General features: G+C 40.6%; 1 protein-coding gene across 11 annotated transcripts in view; it reads right to left on the bottom strand.

Moving 5' to 3' along the window:
• Positions 1 to 20,753, bottom strand: part of AGAP1 (ArfGAP with GTPase domain, ankyrin repeat and PH domain 1) — a 395,948-nt gene that overhangs the window by 269,516 nt on the left and 105,679 nt on the right. For all 11 annotated transcript variants that reach the window (XM_069782145.1, XM_069782144.1, XM_069782147.1 and 8 more), the window contains exon 2: positions 1,760 to 1,818. In XM_069782145.1, the coding sequence (XP_069638246.1) occupies positions 1,760 to 1,818 (59 nt within the window). The remainder of the gene's footprint in view (positions 1 to 1,759; positions 1,819 to 20,753) is intronic.

A 20,753-nucleotide genomic window follows, 5' to 3' on the forward strand; every position in this document is an offset into this window, starting at 1 on the left:
AGCTTTAATAATTTGCAGTGGCATAATCAAATTATTATTTTTGTAATGGTAAGAGTTTCGCTTTTATCCAGGATTATACAAACTGAAGCCTTGGACGGCAATCTTGAGGCTCATGCATGCTGACCACTTAAAATCAATTCTCTACAGCAGCCACACAGCTGAAGTTTATTTTCCTACCACTGGTTCAGACAACATGGGGGCAAGATACCCAAGACAAGTATTTACATAATGCAACCATGGTATCACAAGAAATAACTGTACCCCAGGACCATTACCTAATGCTCAGCAATTGTTTGTGTTCTGTACTGCAACACATAACATCTGCAGCTTTGGTCTCACCTGCCAGCCCCAAGTTTATTGGTGGGTGTTGTGAATTAGTAGGGCTAAGGGAAGGGGAAGGGATGAACAAGGAAACCCTCTGCAGATCCTCCCCAGCATAAGCTAGCTAATACCACAGTGGACTGCACTCATATCCAACCACCACATTCCAGTCCTAAATTCTTAGTATTTTATTGTGCAAGGTATTTTGGGAGATATTTGTCTTCCAAATTACACCACCAATTAAACTGAATCTGGTGACCCTCTGCAGGCCCTTCCTGTACCATATAGTTACATCTGTTGACTACCACATTTTTCTTCCACTTACCTTGTGCACTGCTGAAATCAAAACAGAAACATAACTGTAGTCATGAGGAAGTGGCTTCAATTAAAATACCATTTTGCCTAAGTGAATTTATCATGCTAAGTTTCACCTATGCTTTCACCTCCATAAACACTATTATCAACTCAGATTTGGAAAAAGACATTTACCACATGAGGAGTGGGCTAGTGAAGCATGGCCCCAGCGATCCATTATTAAATTCAGATGCTTTTGACCAATTGACTTTGCCATCCGGCAACGGGTTCTTAAGATCAGAGCAGCTCGTCCAGTTACAGCTGGACGACAGGAGCTCAGCACAGACACCTACCAAAGGTATTACCAAATTCTGTATCTTGGGTACCACAGTCACTCTGTAGGGTTTGAGAAACTGATTGTGTTTAAAACTGGACTTCCACGTGATAAACATCACAGCAATCTGGCCTCAACAACTCTGTGCTGCTGGCTTGACAAGCTGCCGGTTTGATATCTGCTACGAGGAGGTTTCAGCCCTCATCTCCAGCCTCCATGTTCACAAAAGGGCAAATCTGGGAAATTCCTCCAATCTGTCTCTGTGCTATTTTTGCTTTTTCTTCCACCTACATGGAAAATGGCTCAGCCAAGGGAAAAGTTATTGTAAGCCGCTATTAAATCACTGTTCATTCTTATAGTAAAATGTAGGTTTGGATTCACTATATGAACCTTCAAAATATTCGGGTTTTTATTCAGTATAAATTCAGTTAAATTCTTTTAAGAGAGGAAGAAGACACATTTGGTCCTTGAAGAAATTGTGAAAAATTATTACAGAGAGATAAAGAAGCTTTACATATCACCGGCTAACTTCCACTTCCCCCTCCAAGAAGGCCACCCTAGGAAGCTGGTTCACGTAGCCAAACAAGTTGAAATAGCAATAAAATACAAATAGATCTTTGAAGTATGATTCTAAAAATAGAAGATACATAAACTTCATAAAGATAGTTCTGTTGAAGAAAAATGCTTTACTTTTTAAAACTGCTTTCTTCCCCCCCCCCCAACAGTAGATTTAATGAAGCTTAGAAGATTTTCACTTGTGTGTAACATTATCAGGATGTTTTTCAGAGATGGAAGTAAATAGAAACTCACCACTTTCAGCTCTGGTACGGATCGGCTTAGTGTCCATTCCTGGCTATTTACAAAAGCATCTGTAAAAGTGGACAACATTCACAAAATCAGTACAATGACATTTAATGGTCTGCCACACAGAATTTCATGCTAAGGCTTTGGGTACATGAGACCAAAAGCCACGCTCAATCTTACGAGACTGACAGTCCAACATGAAAAACACTAGGGGTTTGGATAAATTATATAAAAATTCAAGACTACCAGAAATTACCATTCTGCAGAATGGATGCCCTCTCCGCAAGTCTAGCTGTATCATATCCACTGGCATTAACAACAAGCTCAAACTAACTCCAGTCCTTCAAGCTTGTGAAAAGACTATTCCAGACTGTACATGGTTAAACTGCTTCCCATCCGCCATGACACATTTCTTCTCTACAAGAAAAGCCTTGGACTGCTCATCAGGCTAAATAACAACAGCGGTTGCCATAAGCAGCAGTAACTTGTCCACCCAGGTAAATGAGAATGTTTGCCTGTTCTAAAAACATGCTATTTTTTACTGCACATCATACTTAATGTCAACAACTGCAACTACCAGCATCAGTGGTAACATCCCTGCCCAATAAGGGAGAATATCTGTTTATTCTAGAAACATGCTATTTTTCAGTAGCACAATCTAGACAGAAATAAACCGCAGAGCCATTTATTATAAAATTAAATAAAAACTACTGAGGGCAGGAGGGGGTTGATTTCTGGAAAAACGGTGAGTCAAGTTTGTCATTACTCCCAATAGAAATTAAGTTCTTAGGGCCGCACGCAGGTCCAACCTCACTGACAATTACACACACACAAAAAAAAGAGAAATAAGGCTCTGTTTTTCTACCTCCAAAAACATTTCTTATTTTGATCCTTCTGTAAAGGTCTACTCAACTGAAAGCAAACAGATAATGACATTTCTGTTACAAATCCAAGCAGCATTACTCCAAATCCTGATTTAACCCTCTCCAAAACCATGCAAACTAGATGAATGAGTGCATGTCACAAGCACAGAATGCTCCCACCAAGCAGATCAGATGCAGCTCCACAGTAATTAAACAGCACTGAAGTAGTCCCAGTGTTACAGAGCCAATTCCCAGTGTTACAGGAAATAACAGGTGAAAAGGTACACCTGACCACATTTTCTGTGAGCAAGCAGAGGTTTTCCCCTCTGAAACACTGACCAGGAGAGGAAGAAGGCTATTCATTATATCTTTTGATCTAGAGAATAAAAAAGTTGGAAGCAATTTACCACCCCAGGTGGTATCCTCACTAACGTAAGAAACTGTCACCTGTGAGCAAGCTTCCCCACTGCCTAACTAAAAACAATCTCAAAGCAAACCTGTATTTTGCATTGTATCTCTGTCCCTCACTAAATATATTACTTTTGCTCAATATTACAAAGAGATATTAGCCATGAATTTGGAAGCCTTCTCCATCTTTATTTATCACATTGCTTTATATTAGAGCTACAAATAGAGGCTTTGTGTACTAGCAGGACGTGTAGTTACATGAAAACACTTTGAAAAAATAAGTATCTTGGTATATTACAATCTTGAGCTGCCTCCTACTCATCACTGGAAGGAGAAGAAAAACCAAAGGCTTAGATTATGATGCTCTGAAAACCTGGGTTAACCTTTTGGTATTCCAGCTGCAGGAGAAGACATTATGGTCATTAGACTCCTGTTGCACGATCTGAAGCAATCTGAGATGATCAAAAACTGAAGTCCCAGGTTTACATCTATACTGGATGGGGCTATACACCAGTTAAAACTAGTCTCTTGTGTTAGTGAGGTCTGACCAGGAAGCAGCACACAAATCATTTTCCTGCAACCCACTGCTTGTCAATTCTGTTTACCTAGTAAAGGTTTAAGAAAGCAAATACTACTTGTATTTTTAATTTCTCCTCCATGATTGTATCAGCATTTCTTACCATAGAAGGAAACCCAAGGATTACTAAATATGCTTGGGATAAGCAAACTAAGCATTTTAGAGCTAAACATTACAATTTCAAGTAACAGGTAACTATGACTTGAAGCACTATGAAATTGTGAAAATGAACAGCACCTTCTGGTTACTACCTCATCCTGAGCTCAGAGTGAGCTGTTTATGTTGAAGTAGCAGAAAAGCATTTGTCAAACATCATCACAGTCTCAGACCAAACAAAGGCTCCAAGCCAAGAAAGGGAAAGATGAGGATAGAGAGGATGGCAAAGGATGAACTGTGCTTTGGGAGTTGGGGTGGGGGGGTGGGGGAAAACGATGTCTCAAGCTGTCACAGTCCTCCAAAAGCATTCCTCCTTTTTAAGTAATTCTGTGCAGCTGGAATACATATTATTTACTGCATAGCTTAGAAACTACCACATCAGCATATAAAAAGGCTGCTCCAGGTCAGGCCAAAGATTCAGCTGTGGCAGTATCCTTTTACTACAGCAGAGACCAGCAGATGATACTTAGTAAAGAACAGGAGACACATGCAGAAAAATACATTTTTCCTGCAGACCAACAGCAATTTAGCTCAGAGACTGCCCAAGTCAAAGGTGTCCCTCTATTTAAATGGGCAGGGACAGGGGATTCACCAGGTAGAGACACCTGACCTGAGCAGCAACTGCCCCGTTGTCTTGTCTCCAGCCAGAAGACTATCTAGAAACTAGGAACATGGGAAAACTTGATCAAGCCTCAAACTAGGCAAGTCAGGGAGAACTTTCCGTAGCGTGCCAAGCTGAAAATAAACTTAAGAGATGAAGACAAACCAGCAGCAATATTTCAGTCAAGAACATCGCATAACAGACCTGCTCTACGAGCCTTATGATTAAGGCACTCAAAAAGGACCGCAGCTTGGTCTAGGTGTTTTCCTTCTTATCCTCCTGCGGGAAGGAAGATTTTTTTCCTTTACAGTGAGCAATGGAAGATACCAGAGCACAACAGTGTGGATATGAGTGCCCGAACTGAGCTGACAAGCAGTGCTTCGGCCTTGGGTTCTTCTCCGGCTGTCAGGGGGACAAGTCAAACATCCAGCCACCCTTGTGACAGCCTCATTCCAGGTCCCAGAGCTTCTCCAACAGCCCCCGGAAAGTCTGTAGAGCACCAAAACCACAGGAATCAAACCGCCACCTCCAGAAACCTGAAAGGTTACACCTTTCACAGAAGGGGAATCCTTGAGGAAGGACTTGGGAAGTAGTGGAAAAGAGAAGAAATTGCCATCCAACCCAACCATGATATGAAAGAACTGACCATAATGAGAAACCAACACATTAAACAGTTCCTTTCCACACAAACATACTTCTTCGGGGGACATAAAGTACAGATTTCCCAAGTGATGCTTCTGTAACTTTACATACTTACTATTTTGGTCATCACTTGTGGAACAGTAATAAAGATCCACAGTTATTTCAAATGCATGAAAACTGCAAGTGCTGATTTAAATTATATCATTGTATGTTTAACCACTACTCCCTTCCCAGTAACAGTTATCACCTAACTTGCACTTATAAAACTGATGCTTTGGATTACCGCCTTTTTTTTTCCTTCTTTAAACAGAATTCATTAGTCAGACTATAATTACACTGATGGCCTCCATATCACAGCAACATTACAGCATAGCTAACAAGTTAAATCCACATCTTACCATGCAAAAACTTGAATATCAGATCAAGAAAGACTATTCCAGTTAAGCCTGATTCCATGAAACAATTTTGACTAAGTATTAATTATATGTAACTGCATGACAGACCTAAGTTACCCTCTGCATTCCTCTTCATAACCCCAAGTATCATTTATGTTCCATAGCTCTGTCCCCAAACCCTCTTTCCTGACAGAATTAATTCCAGAACTACGCATTCATATAGTTTCAAGATATGTTTGTATAGTATGATTTGAACATGCCTGCTTCTCCTTTCTCTGTACCTGTGCATGCATATTCCTTTCTTCTTAACTATCTGCAAAAAATGGATAAAAATTAAACTTGCCATTTTCTCTGCAAGACTCAGCAGCAGGAAGAACTAGCCAAGGCCGTACAGTGCAAGGAGGTTTCAGCTGATCTCCAGATTCTCAAGGGTCAAGGAAAACCATCAGTTTCAGGCAAGTACTACGCCTGACTGGCGGGGGTGTACATGTGTGAAACAAAATGTGAGAACTCCCTATTAATGTCAACAAGCTTCAATAAAGAAACACTGGATTTTACTACCACAGAAGATTAAAAAAAAAAAAAAAAATGAGCAAGCAGATCACTGCTACTGCTACCAGCTTGGAGAACTGGGGGGGTGAGGGGGGTGGAATCTACCAGTTGAGCCAAGGGGTAGACTCACGAGGGTAATAAGAACATCGGAAGCCCTGCCACTTTTTATAAAAAACAAACAAACAAACCAACCCAAAAAACATTTAATTATTATTTTGTAAGAACTGTACATTCCAAAAGCATAAATCAGGTAGGAGAGGCAATGAAAGGTAAATTTCCAAAAAGCCAAGAGGCCAAAACACAAAGCAGAAAGATGGCAGTTGCAGAGAACAAAAGTGATCCAGCCCAAGGGCATGGATTTATCCATCCTGCTTGGTCCTTCCTTCACTGAAATGCACCAAGAACCCACACAATGACCTTCCAAAACAAACTGTCTCAGACATCAAGTACCCTCAATACAGGAAATACATGCATTTTAATTCTGATCAGCTATAGGGTAAAAGAAATATAATAAAACTAACTTGACAAGGTGCTGGACTTCTTGACAAAGTTACCTTCTCCTTTTTGTTAAGTACCTGGTTATTGCTACACACACAGGTTTTGAGCGTCCAAAATACTCAGGAATATTTGAAATACCACTTTATTACAAAAATATGACTGTTTAAAAAAAAAGCTTGACCTCAACCCAACTAATTTAAACTAAAATTTCACAATACTATTATCTTCAATTTACATTTAAATTACAGAAGGTCTTCCACTACCCTTTTTTTAAGAAACCAAAAAACCAACAAACTGTTTTTTAGGAGATCTATGAGGTAATCTTCCCTCCCCAGTACAATTTACATTGGCATGTTTACAAGGAATAATGACACTTAAAACCAGAACATGTCATGAAAGAGCATCTGGCTCTTTAGCAAAACGAGGTTCATGTACCATCATTTGTATGGACTCTGAAGCACCCTGCTAACCAATTTAGTTCTAGTACAAATGCCTCAGAAAGCAGTGATTTATTCCAAGTTAATCCCAAGACCCATGGAAGTTAAGGTGAAAAGGTCAAATACTTGCAGATAGAACATGACAAACAAGCTTGGGGATTTGTTGGTGGGTTTGTTGTTTTTTTTTAACTAAAGGAAACTAACTTATAGCTACAGCATGACTATGAAATATCGGATGCATCAAACTAAAGCATGCAATGCACAAATTGGGTAGTCCACAAACATACTCTGCTGATGAAACAAAACCCCCACTACTGCATATTGATTTAAACATATTGGAAGAGATCTGCATAATAAATAGAACCACATGTATGAAGTTGATCAACTGGAGTCTTGTTTGCATTACTTTCCGACTTTGGAATTCAAGTGAACTCAACCTTCACATCTAACTACAGCCTATACATATGAAAGGAATGACTTGTCAATAATTAATCACAGTTGTATGTCCTGTTCATTTAACTTCTGCATCAATGATCAAAAGCTTCAAATAGGCATGGTGTCAATCATTTATTTTTAAAACATGCACCAAGAAGATAGTTTAAGTTGCATTTCTTTGCCAAGTTTGCTTTTCCACAAAATAGCCTTCATTTTTTTCTTTTTTTTTTTTTTTTTAATTTCCACCACTCCTTTTAGAGATTCTCAATTCCACTTACACATCACTACACCAAAGCACAAACTATATCAAGATCCTTGGCTGTTTTAAAACCTCAGTTTAGTAACTCGGCTCCAGCCAGAGGAACCTTCTCTATTAGTTCCAGTATCAAGAATCAGGTGTACATGCTACTTTGGTTCCCCACGAACACAATGTTGCAGCAAAATCTTGGGATTTGATGGCCATTCTTGGCAAGATCTATGTACTCCATGGCATAGAACAGCAGCAGACTTCCAAGAAGGTCTGACCATTCCAACACTCTCTATAAAAGCCCTGCTTAGAATAACTTTTCAAATAGAAAAACAAATTTCCTTCTTCAAACCCAGGAACAATCACTAAAAATGAAATAAACATTAGCAAAACAATGTTATTAATAGACAACAGGATCAAGGTCAATTCAACCATCCATGATTCCGAAGAGGGGAGGGAAGTCACATATGAAAACCAGAGAAGTTCCATAGCAATTATAGGAATAACCACAGAAAAAGCCCGTCTCAGGTGTTCAGCAGTCTGTTTCATCCCATACTTGATTTTTAACACTGGAAGCCCTCTGCTAACCTAAACAAGCTCCATTTACTGCCATGGGCAACAGCAGCAAGACAGCTAATCACACCAGAGAGTAAATACTTTTAACTGGGGCTGATTAGATTTAATTGTGATCCTTCAGGTCCCTCCTGCTTAAAAAATCCCCACAAGCCAGTGAAGCCTGTTTGTTGATTAATATTTTGGGAGAACCTAAGCTGCCCCAATACCACGATGGCAGTCCACAGCCCCACCATCTGCAGTGCCAGCACAGGAGCCTCTGCTTCATTCCTTGTACTGCACCAGCCCTGGCTCCACTAACCTTGTTTTGTCCTTTATTGTCACCAAAATATCTCACCCTTGACTAGCAATTCAATCCAAAGCCTGAGAAGCTCACAGATGTCTTTTCGTCTGATTGAGATGAAAACCTAACGGCAAACCTGTCCAAAAGGAGGGATGAGCAAAGAGCAGGCAGATGTCTCCACAGTACAACAAGAAAAGACTTAAATCTTCCATGATTCTTGGAAAGCTTCTTAGTAAAAGCTTCCCTCAGGCCATCCCAAAGTCCCTTTGCTGTCCTTTTAAATGAGGAAAAGCCATATTAAAAAAAAAAAAAAAAAAAGCCAAGGGATTTCTCTGGAAAACCTCAGCAAAAGATCCTTTTCTTTTTGATAAGAACGAGAGGCCTCAAAAACAAGTGAATGAAGTTAAAGTACCAACAACTGCATCACACCCTGACCCCCCTCAGTAATTTCTGCATTACAAGCAATATTTAGAGTTACTTCCTACTTTGAAATAAAAACCTAAGAGAGAACAGGTATAAAAAATATTCCTACAAGTTCCCACTTGCCCACAAAGATGCAGATAAAACCACACATCTCTCTTTTGGAGCCATATCAAAGGAGCACTTTCGGAACATATTTCCCAAAGCTTGTGTGCTAATTTTCTCAGCAAAGAGGGAAACATGCAACTTTTGGGTTGAGACTTGTGATACTAATAAAACATGCATTTTTCAGAGGAGGGGTAATCTCTCAGCACACAATCTCTCTAACTTAGCCCCCAGCATTTCAAGTCAAAGCACCAAGTAAATTCTAACACACCATAGCAGAAAAATATTCTGACATGCTGATTTTTAAGCTTTGCATAAAATATTATTTGGAAGAGTGTGTCATATTCCAAAAGGCCCTTTTTATGTATTAACTTTCTCATTCATCTCATACCTGTTCTGGGAAAAAAAAAAAAATAAAAAAAAATCAGTCAGCTTTTGATATGGATCCTCTCTGCTATACTTTCTATTCTGTATACAAATAATAACTACAAAGTAGTAAGAAATAACATTTTTAAAAAACCATCCATATAAGTATCAGGAAAAGTTAAGGTTTTTTCCTCCCTACTCACTCCGTTTGATAGAATTATACATTATATGGCTTTCCCCTGTACGTAAATTAGAAATTACTGCTGCAACTACACAATTCCAAACAGTCCCCTTTTTCCTTCCTGAGTTTCAGAAGTGGCATTTATTCCTCTTACACAGTTTAACCCAAAAGCAGAATTGCAACGCAGCTCTGTCCCCTCCCAGCCCTCCTCTGTACCGCTTCAGCTGGGAACTTGAGCCAGGCTCTGGTAAGAGTGCTGGGAAGTCATGTCCCATCACGCACAACACCGTATTTACACTTCGTTAATACAATTAATACATCCATTGCAGAAGAAGTCATGAGAATTACCACATAGCAACTCAATTACAATCCTAAAACAAGAGGGATTTTTGTGAACTATCAGTTTAAAAGACTCCCCATCCTTCCCAGTATTGTCAGAAAGGGTAGAATCCCAAGAGCTCTTACAGTTCCAACATAAATGTTTGATATTGGTCAGATTTATTGCTGGCAATACCCACTTGCTAATTGTAAGATGGAAAACTGCTCTAAGCTCAGCTTCTTTAAGGCACCAGGCACCTCAGCTGAAACTCATTAGAGCCTCACAGATATCTGACAACTGAAAAACCATACCCTGTAACTGAGAACTATATTAAATAGATATTTAGGTCAAACCCATAATCTATCTTCCAATAGCAACTGGCAGCTGCAACAGCGTTATCCTTTGTGCTGCCATGGAAACAAAAGGAAGACCAGTGATGGAAAGAGCTACACAATCTTAACAGTCAACGAGTCAGCCTTTCTTAAAATACGCTTTTGGGCTTGGGAATTTAAGTGCACTTCTCTGTCACCATGGCACTTTGGTTTTGTCTTGAATTTTTAAATTGTTGAAATTGAAAAGTATTTTGTTACTGCTAATATTTCCACTCTCCCCCTCATCTGTCTTGCATCTACAGCTATACTTAACCTCGTTCAACACACAGCTTTCAGGTGATTTCAAAATGTTACCTCCTTAGCTCCCACAGCTGGAAAAAGTCCCATGCTTCCTACAACAGAACTGAATGATGTATAATGTTTCCAAGTATATTCCCCAAACCAGTTTCATGCTTCAAGTTTTAAATCTAACACCACCAAAATATTTGGTTTGTCCTTAAATATAATGTAGCTCCAACCAAGACTAGTTATCTTAACACCCCCCCCCCAAAAAAAACCCCAACAAATCCCAAAACCAAACCAAAAACAAATACAAAAGATATTTTGGCTGTAAACTGTTTATAAGGAAAAATAAATTACACATGTAACAAGAAAAACTTCACATTCCCTCTACTTTCAAGTGGGTTGGGTTCCAGAGCTGACAGGGAGTTAGTTTAAGAAAAATTAAAATCCCACAGTTAAACCACTGTTTTCTCTTTAGACAACTCTGCCATCAGAGAAGCACAGCACACTTCAAAGAGGGATGTTCTGAGAGAGGACGATTGGGATTACAACTTAATTCCAATAAAATGCACGTTCCTTAATCCCTTGGAGAAATATGACACTGAAAAATACTGGTCCCAGCTGGCCCCTTTTACAACAGGGCGATGATGACCACAACAAGAAGTTGAAAGGAATATAAAAAGCTGACAACGAGAAAATGAAAGCATCATTGTAGTAAAGCTGTTCCCTGCCCCAGTAAAACTGGGAAAGTAAATGATCACTTTGAAACTAAAGATATCTTAATAGCTTGCTTTTTTCCTCTTTTTTTAGAAGTCTTATTAGTCTCTCTTTTTTTTTTTTTTTTAAATGAAATGTGCTACCAAAAAGATTCTCACTAAGCACAAAAGAAAAACCATCCCTTCCCAAGTGGATTCACACAAACCAGCCAACCTCCACCAAGCCGGCTGTGCCGCCCCATCCATCCCCACACCCCCTCCGCCCCGTGCCTCCCCCAGGCACGCTGAAGATAGCCTCTTCTTTTCCCGAGCATGTGAACTGGGCAAACCCGGAGATATCGCTGCTCTCACATTCAGCAAAGGAGGGGAATAAAACATATTCTTGGCTTAAATTGTTTCTACAACTATGTCAGCTAGAGCGATCCTGTTAAATATACATGGCTAAAATCTACATCGCTTCATATTCTTGCCACCAGAGAAGTACCAGAAAGCAGCACTGCTCACTTAACTAGGGCTCTGGGCTGTCCTGATTCCTCAAGTTACATCTGCGCTCTGCAATGAAATAATATCTTTCTTCTTCAGGCAATACACAATATTTCTACAAGCACCAACGCCTCAGAGAATGCAGCTACACAAGCAACCGTGGTTGTATTGGACTCCAGGAAGAAAAAGAAGCCACTGGAGACGAAATGATTGATAAATGTCTTATTTTGTTGGATTTCACTAGAAAGCAGGTCAGTGTCAAAGGTGAGGTCTGTTTTATACCATCTCCTGTCCCAAGGGAAGGGTAGTGCCAGCACAGGAAAGATTACCCCGAATGTAACTAAGTGAAAATCTGGCAATAAGATTTTGAGCTGCAACAAGCCATGCTCAAGATGTCAAGGGAGTGATGTGCTGCTTACAAACTGCTTAACACCAGTGGTGAAAATACAGGACTAAGCCCATGTCCAAGAAAAGATGTCCAAAGTACCCAAAATGAGACACTTAAAAAATCATATCCTATATTGTCTTTCCTGACTACAGACACAAATAAGGAATTAGACTTTCTTATTCAAATCTGAATATTAATGAGAAACCTTCCTGTGATACATCAAAGATGAAGAGGAACAGCTAATACAGTTGGCAAATGAAGAATCAATGTCAATGTCAAAGTATAAATTAAAAAAGATGAAGTGGGGTAAATGAGAAGAATATTCTAAATGAATATAGGAAAAGATTTTATTTGGCAAGCCGGAAAGAAGAAAGTCACAACAGAGATGCAAAAGAACGACTGAGATGCATTGCTTGGCAGGCTGAAAATACTTTTAGCTTTTCAGATAGGTAAGGATGGCTGTAACTCAACAAAAAAAAACCAAAACGTAATCAAGAGGAACTTGGTGACTACTTGGTAGAGGAGAAAATAGTTATTTATATAGGTAAAACAGCAACAATACTCAATGAAAACCAAGCATGCAGTGAAAAGTCAGGCTAGCCAAAGGATTTCCCCCACTGGGATTCCACAGAAGAGGTTATACTGGGGCAACATCTGAGCATCACCAAACGCAGCAGAACATGAAGTAAATAGTGGTGAATCAGCAAAACCACAGTGACCCTGGGGGCAGGGGGAAGGCATAGGAGGAAGGAGATAAAGGGACTATCAAGTCACACTTAATAAAACAGTGACAAAAGCACAAACTCTTAAGAGTGGCAAACACCAAAACCCAGACTAATAATTCATCTGCCTTCCTACTCTGGCACAGGTCAGCAGCAGATGAGAACGGACTAGGTGGCATCACACACAGCTTGCCCCTGCTCTCCCCCAACTTAGCTGAACATGCAGTTCAGACAGAAGTAGCCTCTTCATATAAATACAGCCCTTCACGTATTTTATGTGTCAGCTAATAGCTGTGGATCTCTGCTAAGGACTGACACTCCTCAGGTCCTACAGGGACTCACAGCTCAATTATCTTTTGGATTATAACAAAAGAAAAAATTATTGGGGTGGTTTTTCATCTGCCTCTTAGTAGTTTCACAAGACACTTCTTAATCCTTGTGTAAGAAGGGAGAATCAAGAGTGATTCCATCTTTACCCCCTTCCTCTCTCACGATGATCCCCCTTGCCTTCCCCCTCCCAGGCTGCACCACTTTGCTTAGCTGGATTGGCTCTTGCCTGGACCAAACTTACTGCCTTTCTAATGCACCTTTTTGTTCTCCTATACTTATTTCCAGATGCCAGGGCCACAATCACCCCCCCAAAGCCTCCAGAGATGTGCACACAACACCCTTTCAATGGAGGCATGACAACTTGCTCTGCTTTCTGTCCTTAACACTCTTTGCTTTGAGCCTTGCAAAGCACTTCATTCGCGATTTCCACAAAGCTCTTACAGATGCCAATATCTTTACCGAGACTTACAGCTCATTCAGAGATGTGATACACGAGTTAGCACTGCCCTCCCCCCATGCGACTCTTTGCACTCATCCACATTAAGTTTAATCTGCCAGTATGTCCACCACTAACCATTGCAAGATTTTTCCGCAACTCTGCACAACCAGCTCCTGTTTTTTACTACCCCAAGCGAATCGTAAATTATCACCCCCTTTCATCCCCTTTCCCAGGGCATTTATCAGTATCTTAACCAGAAGAGGCTGCAGTACAAATTCCTTCAAGACTTGCTGCTGGGTTTTTTCAAAGGGAAAAATCAACTATTTATTCCTACACATGAATTCCTACTTTTTAAAAAGTTATATACACAAGAGGACCCTCCCTCTTATCTGTTGGCAGCTCAGCTCGAGTCTCTAGCAAGAGCAATTCTTTCAGCCATCAAAATAAGCAGATTTCCCTTGTCCTCCCCTAAAGAACTCCAGTAAACGTGAGGCATGATTTCTCCCATAAAAGCCAACTCCACCCTTCCCCAATACATCATTTATCCATCCATCTATAGAGTTTATTCACAATTTCTCAGCTCGGTGGTTGCATGCTGTAAGTGTGATTAATGTAGACAGAGGCAAACTCTAACCCCCATCACACCCATGCAGCCACGATGAAGTCAATATGGTTAAATGGGTGTGATCCAGTAACTCAGCTTGCAAACCAACGCTCTTCATGCCTAATGCTCTTCCCTCTCAAGTAACCTGCAAGCAAGCAGTGCTAGACAAGACTGTAAAATGAGCAATGGTGAAATTGAGGATGCTTTATTCTTCTGCTGCCCTGTACCATCTGGTGCAGTCACAGCACCCAGATGCAAAAATATGCAGTATCTAAGTTCAATTACTTACAAATTGACTTATGGCCCAAATTCCTTGCCTGTCAACCAAAATCTGTGCTCTGGCATCATATGAACATTCAGATTTAGTTTTTCAGTTCTTTAAATTGTGGCTACAGAAAATGGGTCCAGCATGTTTGTACAGAAGTACATCTAGAAAAACAGTTCCCCTCTCCGCAAGGGAAATTATGACTTGTTTATGCAACACATTTCTGAAAACATTTTTTAGAACTCGAGTCATGTCTCCAAGATTGCTATGTTGGTTGTCAAAACAGAGCCTTTTTTTCCCTGACTATACCATATGTAATAGTAAGTCCACTTTCCCTAACTTGCCATCACCCATGCAAGATTTGGAGATGATTAGTGGAAAATATACAAATGAGACACTGTTCTCCAGAGAACAACGCAGCAGGAATAATCTGATGGAGTTTATATTTATTAGCCTGATGCACATCTAACTTGTTTAAACAAGGCTTTTGTCAAACGTCAAAAAAAATGTTAATGCAATCCAAGGCATGCTCTCAAAGGGAATTAATGCTGAGCTGGAACCAATGTGAAATCCTTAGTTACAGCAACAAGGAAACAGTGAAAAGGGGCCCCTTTTTATTTCAACTGCAAATAGATCTTCTAAGATAGGCAGGTTCATTTCCTAATAGCTGAGATGGAGAATCTAGAGCAGGACACTGGGGTGGGGGCAGGTATGGGAAACCCCAGTTTGTGTCCGTTTGGCAGACTCTGCCTCCCTGACCTTGTGGGGCAAGGAGAGGGTCTCCCCTGAAGGCAGCCCAGGGACAGGCAGGCACCCGGGATGCTCGCCCGAGATGCTCTCCTGAGCCCTCCGTCTCCTTCCCCGCCGCTGCACGGGGACACCCAGACTCAGCTTCAGCAGTGCATGTAAGCAGTGTGGATACTCATCTCAGGTGCTCCTTCAGATGCCCAATTAGTTTTTATTTTCCTGTAATAAGGATAATGCCCACTTACTCAATTTCATTACCATTTTGCCTAAGAGACTGTTAAACCACCAAAACATTAAACCATCACAGAACCATCAAAGCATCACTAAAAACCCCTGTCTTAACACAATGCACAGCTGAGCAAGAGACGGGGTCCTGAAGCAGAGAGAAAGCAAAGAAAAGAGGCAAGGACTCAGGGCTGCCATTATCTTTTGCCTTAAAACTGCTTACAATGTAACAGTTAAAAAAGGTAATTTGTAACTAAATGCTCCATTAGAAGAGCGGCTTTCTTCCCCAGCTTCCTATTTAAAACGCACCTGCTGTTATTACAAGGCACTTCAGAAAACAGCAGACCTATACAAGTAGGAATTATTTATTTTGGAAACTCAAAACATTTGTCAAATGAACTTTAGACTCAGTGACTAACTATAACACAAAGCCTCTTTCAGCTTCCACTTGCAGATAAAACTGCAAGTTTGTAGGGAACTGAAGGTAAGCAAATCAGTAATTGCGATCCCAAGATCTGCAACCACTCGCCATCACTCCTTCACCTTCTCCTCCCAGGCAGTCTGTCCCAGCTCACCCTTGACTCCCTCTGCACTCTGGAACAGCAGCAAGAGAGGGGGGCAAAAAGGATGTTGCAAACCACGTGCAAGCTCATGTTAAGTTCAACTTCTTCCAAACCTCAACAGTTACTGCAAAGTTTGAAAGGGCTGACATGTCACATCAAGTCTGCAAGGGGAGAGGGAGAGAACGATTATCATCATTACTACATTGATTATCACCATTACACAAGCCATGCTCGCAACCCACATTCCCACATCACAGGAAGAATTGGTGCAATACCTCGAATCACTGGGACCTAAGTCAAGCCAGAACCAGAGGTGCCTCTGAGGCTACCGTGATATTTTATTGGAAGCAAAAAAATCCAGGCTATACACAAAGATCAATTTACTAATACTTCTCCATTTGAGATTTATGAAACTGAATTTTTAGCTTTGCCAAAATATTTTTTAAAAACATTCACTCAGGAATAAAACTGTTCCCAGTCTTTGCAAAAATCACGCCCTCTGGCTATATTCTCATTTGTGTTTCCTGGGTGAAGCAAAGAAACTCAAGTATGTTTTCAGAGCTTCATCAGGTTCCCATCACCTCAGGTATGTACTTTAAACCCAAATGATTGTACTAGAAATGGTATCTTTAAAGAAGCCCATGCAGAGCGTTCAGGAATCAGAAAACAATTTAGCTACACCTAAGAGACCTGCACCTCCTTCCTTACAAACCTGCTCTAATGCTTTTCATACCCACCATTTTACAACACACAAGTGAGCCCTATTGAAAGGGGAATTTGGAAGAAGAAACCATTTTTGCATATGTCCTCTTGCTGCATCTTCACGCTGTTCTGGCTCAACCTATGACATACTCTAGCAAGCCACATTGTAAACTGACTCCCTGCTAAACCCCTGCATCCAAACACTTCAGATACTACTCTCTCTTCATATTCTGTTCCCTATTAATGCCATAACCTCCTATTGCCTTTTTACAAGCTGAGAAAAGAAAGCTGGAGGCCAGTTATCCCATCATGGCTTTTATTCTTTTTCACCTTTGTACCACTTCCTAAGGTAAACTGAACCACATCAGCAACTGAAATTCATTATGAGAAAATTTTTTTATGTTTGGAAAAAACTGAAAGTTAAAAACACATAAAGATCTAACGCATACTTCAAAGCTAACAAGAAGGGTGTCAGCCTCTACTCTAGCAACAACACTAGCAGACGCTCTTAAAAAAATAATTAACACAATCAAGTGCAGCCTTAAACCCATAATAAAACGCAGCCATTTGGAAGCAGTACAATTGAAAAACAGAAAGCAAACAACTACAGTCTATGTATCTTAACAAAACCACCCAAAAAGCAGCAGCAGAACTCACTACACTAAATGTACCCTTCCAGCATCTTGGAAATCATCAGAGGGACCAGCTCTACCTCCTGCGTAAAGCTGTTCTGTTGGAGTCTTGTGATGGCTACAGTGCTACCTCACACCCTGCCAGTCCAACCAGACACAGTGCAAACTTCACCCTCAGCGTGCAAAAATGGCAATTTCTCCATTTTTCCCATTCTGGGGCTTCCCCTCTGATTCTGCAAAACACAACTGTGCTATGAAAATACTCTGGCCTCTCCACATCACCCTCTGTTAGACCAGAGCACAGTAACAGGAGAGGACAAACCAAAGGACAACACACACCCACCAGCCAGATCTCAAATATTTTGAAAATACAGTTCTCAGGGACAGCAGTGATGAGACCGAGTTGGGCATATTTACCTGATTGATGTCTGCTGATTTTTTTGCAGCTAAAACAAGTGACAATTTCTCTTCAACCTTCCATGGTGCTACCAAAAGCTGCACATGCGTGAAGAAAGGGGAACTTGAACTGCCTTTAGGATGACAACACGTGGTTAGCACATCAAGTCAGCTACTGGTGCAGATCAAAACAATTTTTGGCTCCTCCTCCCCATTTAAACATTTATTTTTTCCCAGGCAAAGACAGGCACCAGGATGAGCACAGTGCACATGCTGCAGCTGCTGCCAACAGCTGTAGCAGGCCCCATCATAACTACAGGATTTTTATTTTTTTTTATGCTACAGTGCATAAGAGTTCACATACCAAATTGAAAACAAAGCAAACCCCAAAATAAACTTCACTGTCTTACTAATTAAAGGGATTCATTCCTTCAGGAAGGCTGACATAAACCACTGCTGTGGGGTTAAGAACGTATTTTTAGCACTCAGTCCTTCCAACTTTTTTACTGAGACTGCGCGAGCAAGCCAGAGCCCGACTACCCATGCAGCATCATTAAAAGCTCTATCAAGGAAGTGGGTTTTTCACATAACTGTATTTGAAATGCCACAGGACATTCACATAAACTAAATCTCAACAACACCGGAATTTCTTCTCCAGCACCAAGGTTTTCACTCCCTGTACAGCAGCCAGTAAGTGTTTGCAGTTGTTTTCAACCACGTTGCCTTGCCATGCTGGGTCAGGCACGGACACCCTATGTGACAAGAAATTTAACAAGCACAACTGGATATTACTGATAAACTAAAAAAGTTTCCTGCCTAATAATTTTTCAGCTGGAGATTGAGTGCTCTGACAATAAGTGTGCACTGCAGTGTCTGCCGCACAGCAGTAGCAGAATGCATCTGAAATACAAGTTACGCAAACTCCAGCTTTCTCCCACAATGGCCTGTGCAGAACATAGCACTTACCACAGCGTATTGTAAGAGCAATAGGTTTTCTTACCATTTATACCTGAAATATTCTAGCAGAATTCAACTCATATTGCTTATTTTTAAGAAATCTGACACGGTATCAAAACCACACATTTTTAATTGCCATTGCTGACCTTTCCACTTAATTCATAGAAGTGAGGGGGGTTTTACCATCCTGCAGGTTACTTTGTCAATTAACAATACTATTTATAAGATAACAAAAGCTTGAACTCAACAGTGAAAGGCATGGGGAGAAAACTTTTGAAACAAATGGAAAACCAAGTATTTCCAAGTTAACTGTCTTCACTTCGCTCTAGGAAATTCTGTTCCCAAAGGTATGGCATATGAAAATTTCACCTCCCCGGTGGGAGTTAACTGCCGCAGTATTAACTGTGACCTAACAGACTATGAAAGGCTCGAAGGCATTGCCACCAACAAGCAACTGGACATGCAGAAAGCCAGGCCAGGCTGCTTTATAAAGCACTTTCCTGCCACAGGGCTAAATACACAACTCCAAACTGATCTGTGATACAGGGTTTTTTCAGTCTGCATTCAGCGTGCTTTTAAAGCTTCCAATATTTCAATAACCAAGGCAAAAAAAACCCAGCCAAATTTGGAATCTAGTGCACAAATTACACTTGAGCATGTGTTTAACAACTACCTTAGCCAGTGCCTTTGAACAGCAACCGGTGTCATGTACTACCACTGCCATCTTAAGAGACCGGCTTTTCCAATAAGGCAACAAGTTTCCCCTTGAAACTTGGTCCCAAATGATGCTTGTCACATTGTTCCAACCACATTCCAGATTTCTTTCTCCTCAAGAGCTCAAGTCACCTAACCCCAAGATTAGTAAAATAGCATCAAGTTGTACCTCACAGAGAACAGAGCTGGAAAAGCAACGTGCCTCCTGCTTGGTATATTCTGTTGAGGGAAATCCAAAGCTGTTTAACACAGAAGTCTTCAGATTAAGCAGATATACTTATTATCCATTCAAGCAGGAGAATAAAGGGACAGGCCTTTGTCTCCAGTTGTAACCCTAAAAATGAGATATTCCCAGCAGCAAAATCTCTCCATTCCACACAACTGTAATGTTCTTCCATGTTTATGAATAAATAAAACATTTTATATCTTAAATACCAACAAGAGCCAGACAAGAAAACCCAATTCATTTTATAATAGGTGGTTTGGGTGATTCACAACGTCTGAAAGACAAGTCTCCAGACCATTTACTATAAGGCAGAGGTAATGCAATATGTGTCAGCTGGCTCCAATTAACACTTCACCTTTATCACTTGCAAAAGTATTTCCTTATGGGCTGAGAACCATCCATTACTCATGCCTCTGCTGACTCACAGAGGTATTAATCAGCCTTTAAAAAGGTGGTGTTCCACCATGTTATGAAAATTACTGCCAACTCACACAGAAAGGGAGATCACAGTTAACATTAACAATTTGACAAGATATATCTGGGTATGTAACAGAATATCCACTAAAAGGAGCTTGTACTTATTTATGTTAAAACACAGTTGTTCCAGGTACTAAAATGTGCAGTAAAAATGGCAAAAGAATATGGTTTTCAGATAAGCAGTATTGTCCACCTCATTTTCCTCTTATTCAGACAGTAAGATGAATATCTCATGACAATTTGCTCACCTTATCTGCCTCGGTGCCAGCCTCCAGTGCAAGTGCGTAATATTTACATATCGTTTGGGACTGCCCAGTTCACTGGGGCTGCAGGTTATCAGGAAACCTAATGGAATAAGAATATCAAATCATGCTGCCCTTTCCTCTGGGTAGAAGCTGCAGAATGAATATAATGCTAAGAAAAAGGTGAAAAGGCACATAGCGATTTTATGCAGGATCAGCTTGCTAGCCTGCATTACAAAATTAAATGCTGAACACAAGCCTCGTGTTTTTATAAAAGAACCGGACATTTACAAACTTGAAACATCACCTTCCACTCGGGTCAAATTGCCCTCCTCCAAAAAGCCTTCACATCACTGCTGCCTCAGAGACAGCCTGCAGCAGATGCCTCCAGGCTCCATAAATGCTGCCTCTGTGCTGGCCAGATGCTTCTCGTAAGATAATTTTAATTAACCCTGCTCATCATTACAGCTGACATACATGTTCAACATGCCCTGTTCTAT

The sequence above is a fragment of the Haliaeetus albicilla genome, chromosome 4, assembly GCF_947461875.1.
Source record: "Haliaeetus albicilla chromosome 4, bHalAlb1.1, whole genome shotgun sequence".
Classification (NCBI taxonomy): Eukaryota; Metazoa; Chordata; class Aves; order Accipitriformes; family Accipitridae; genus Haliaeetus; species Haliaeetus albicilla.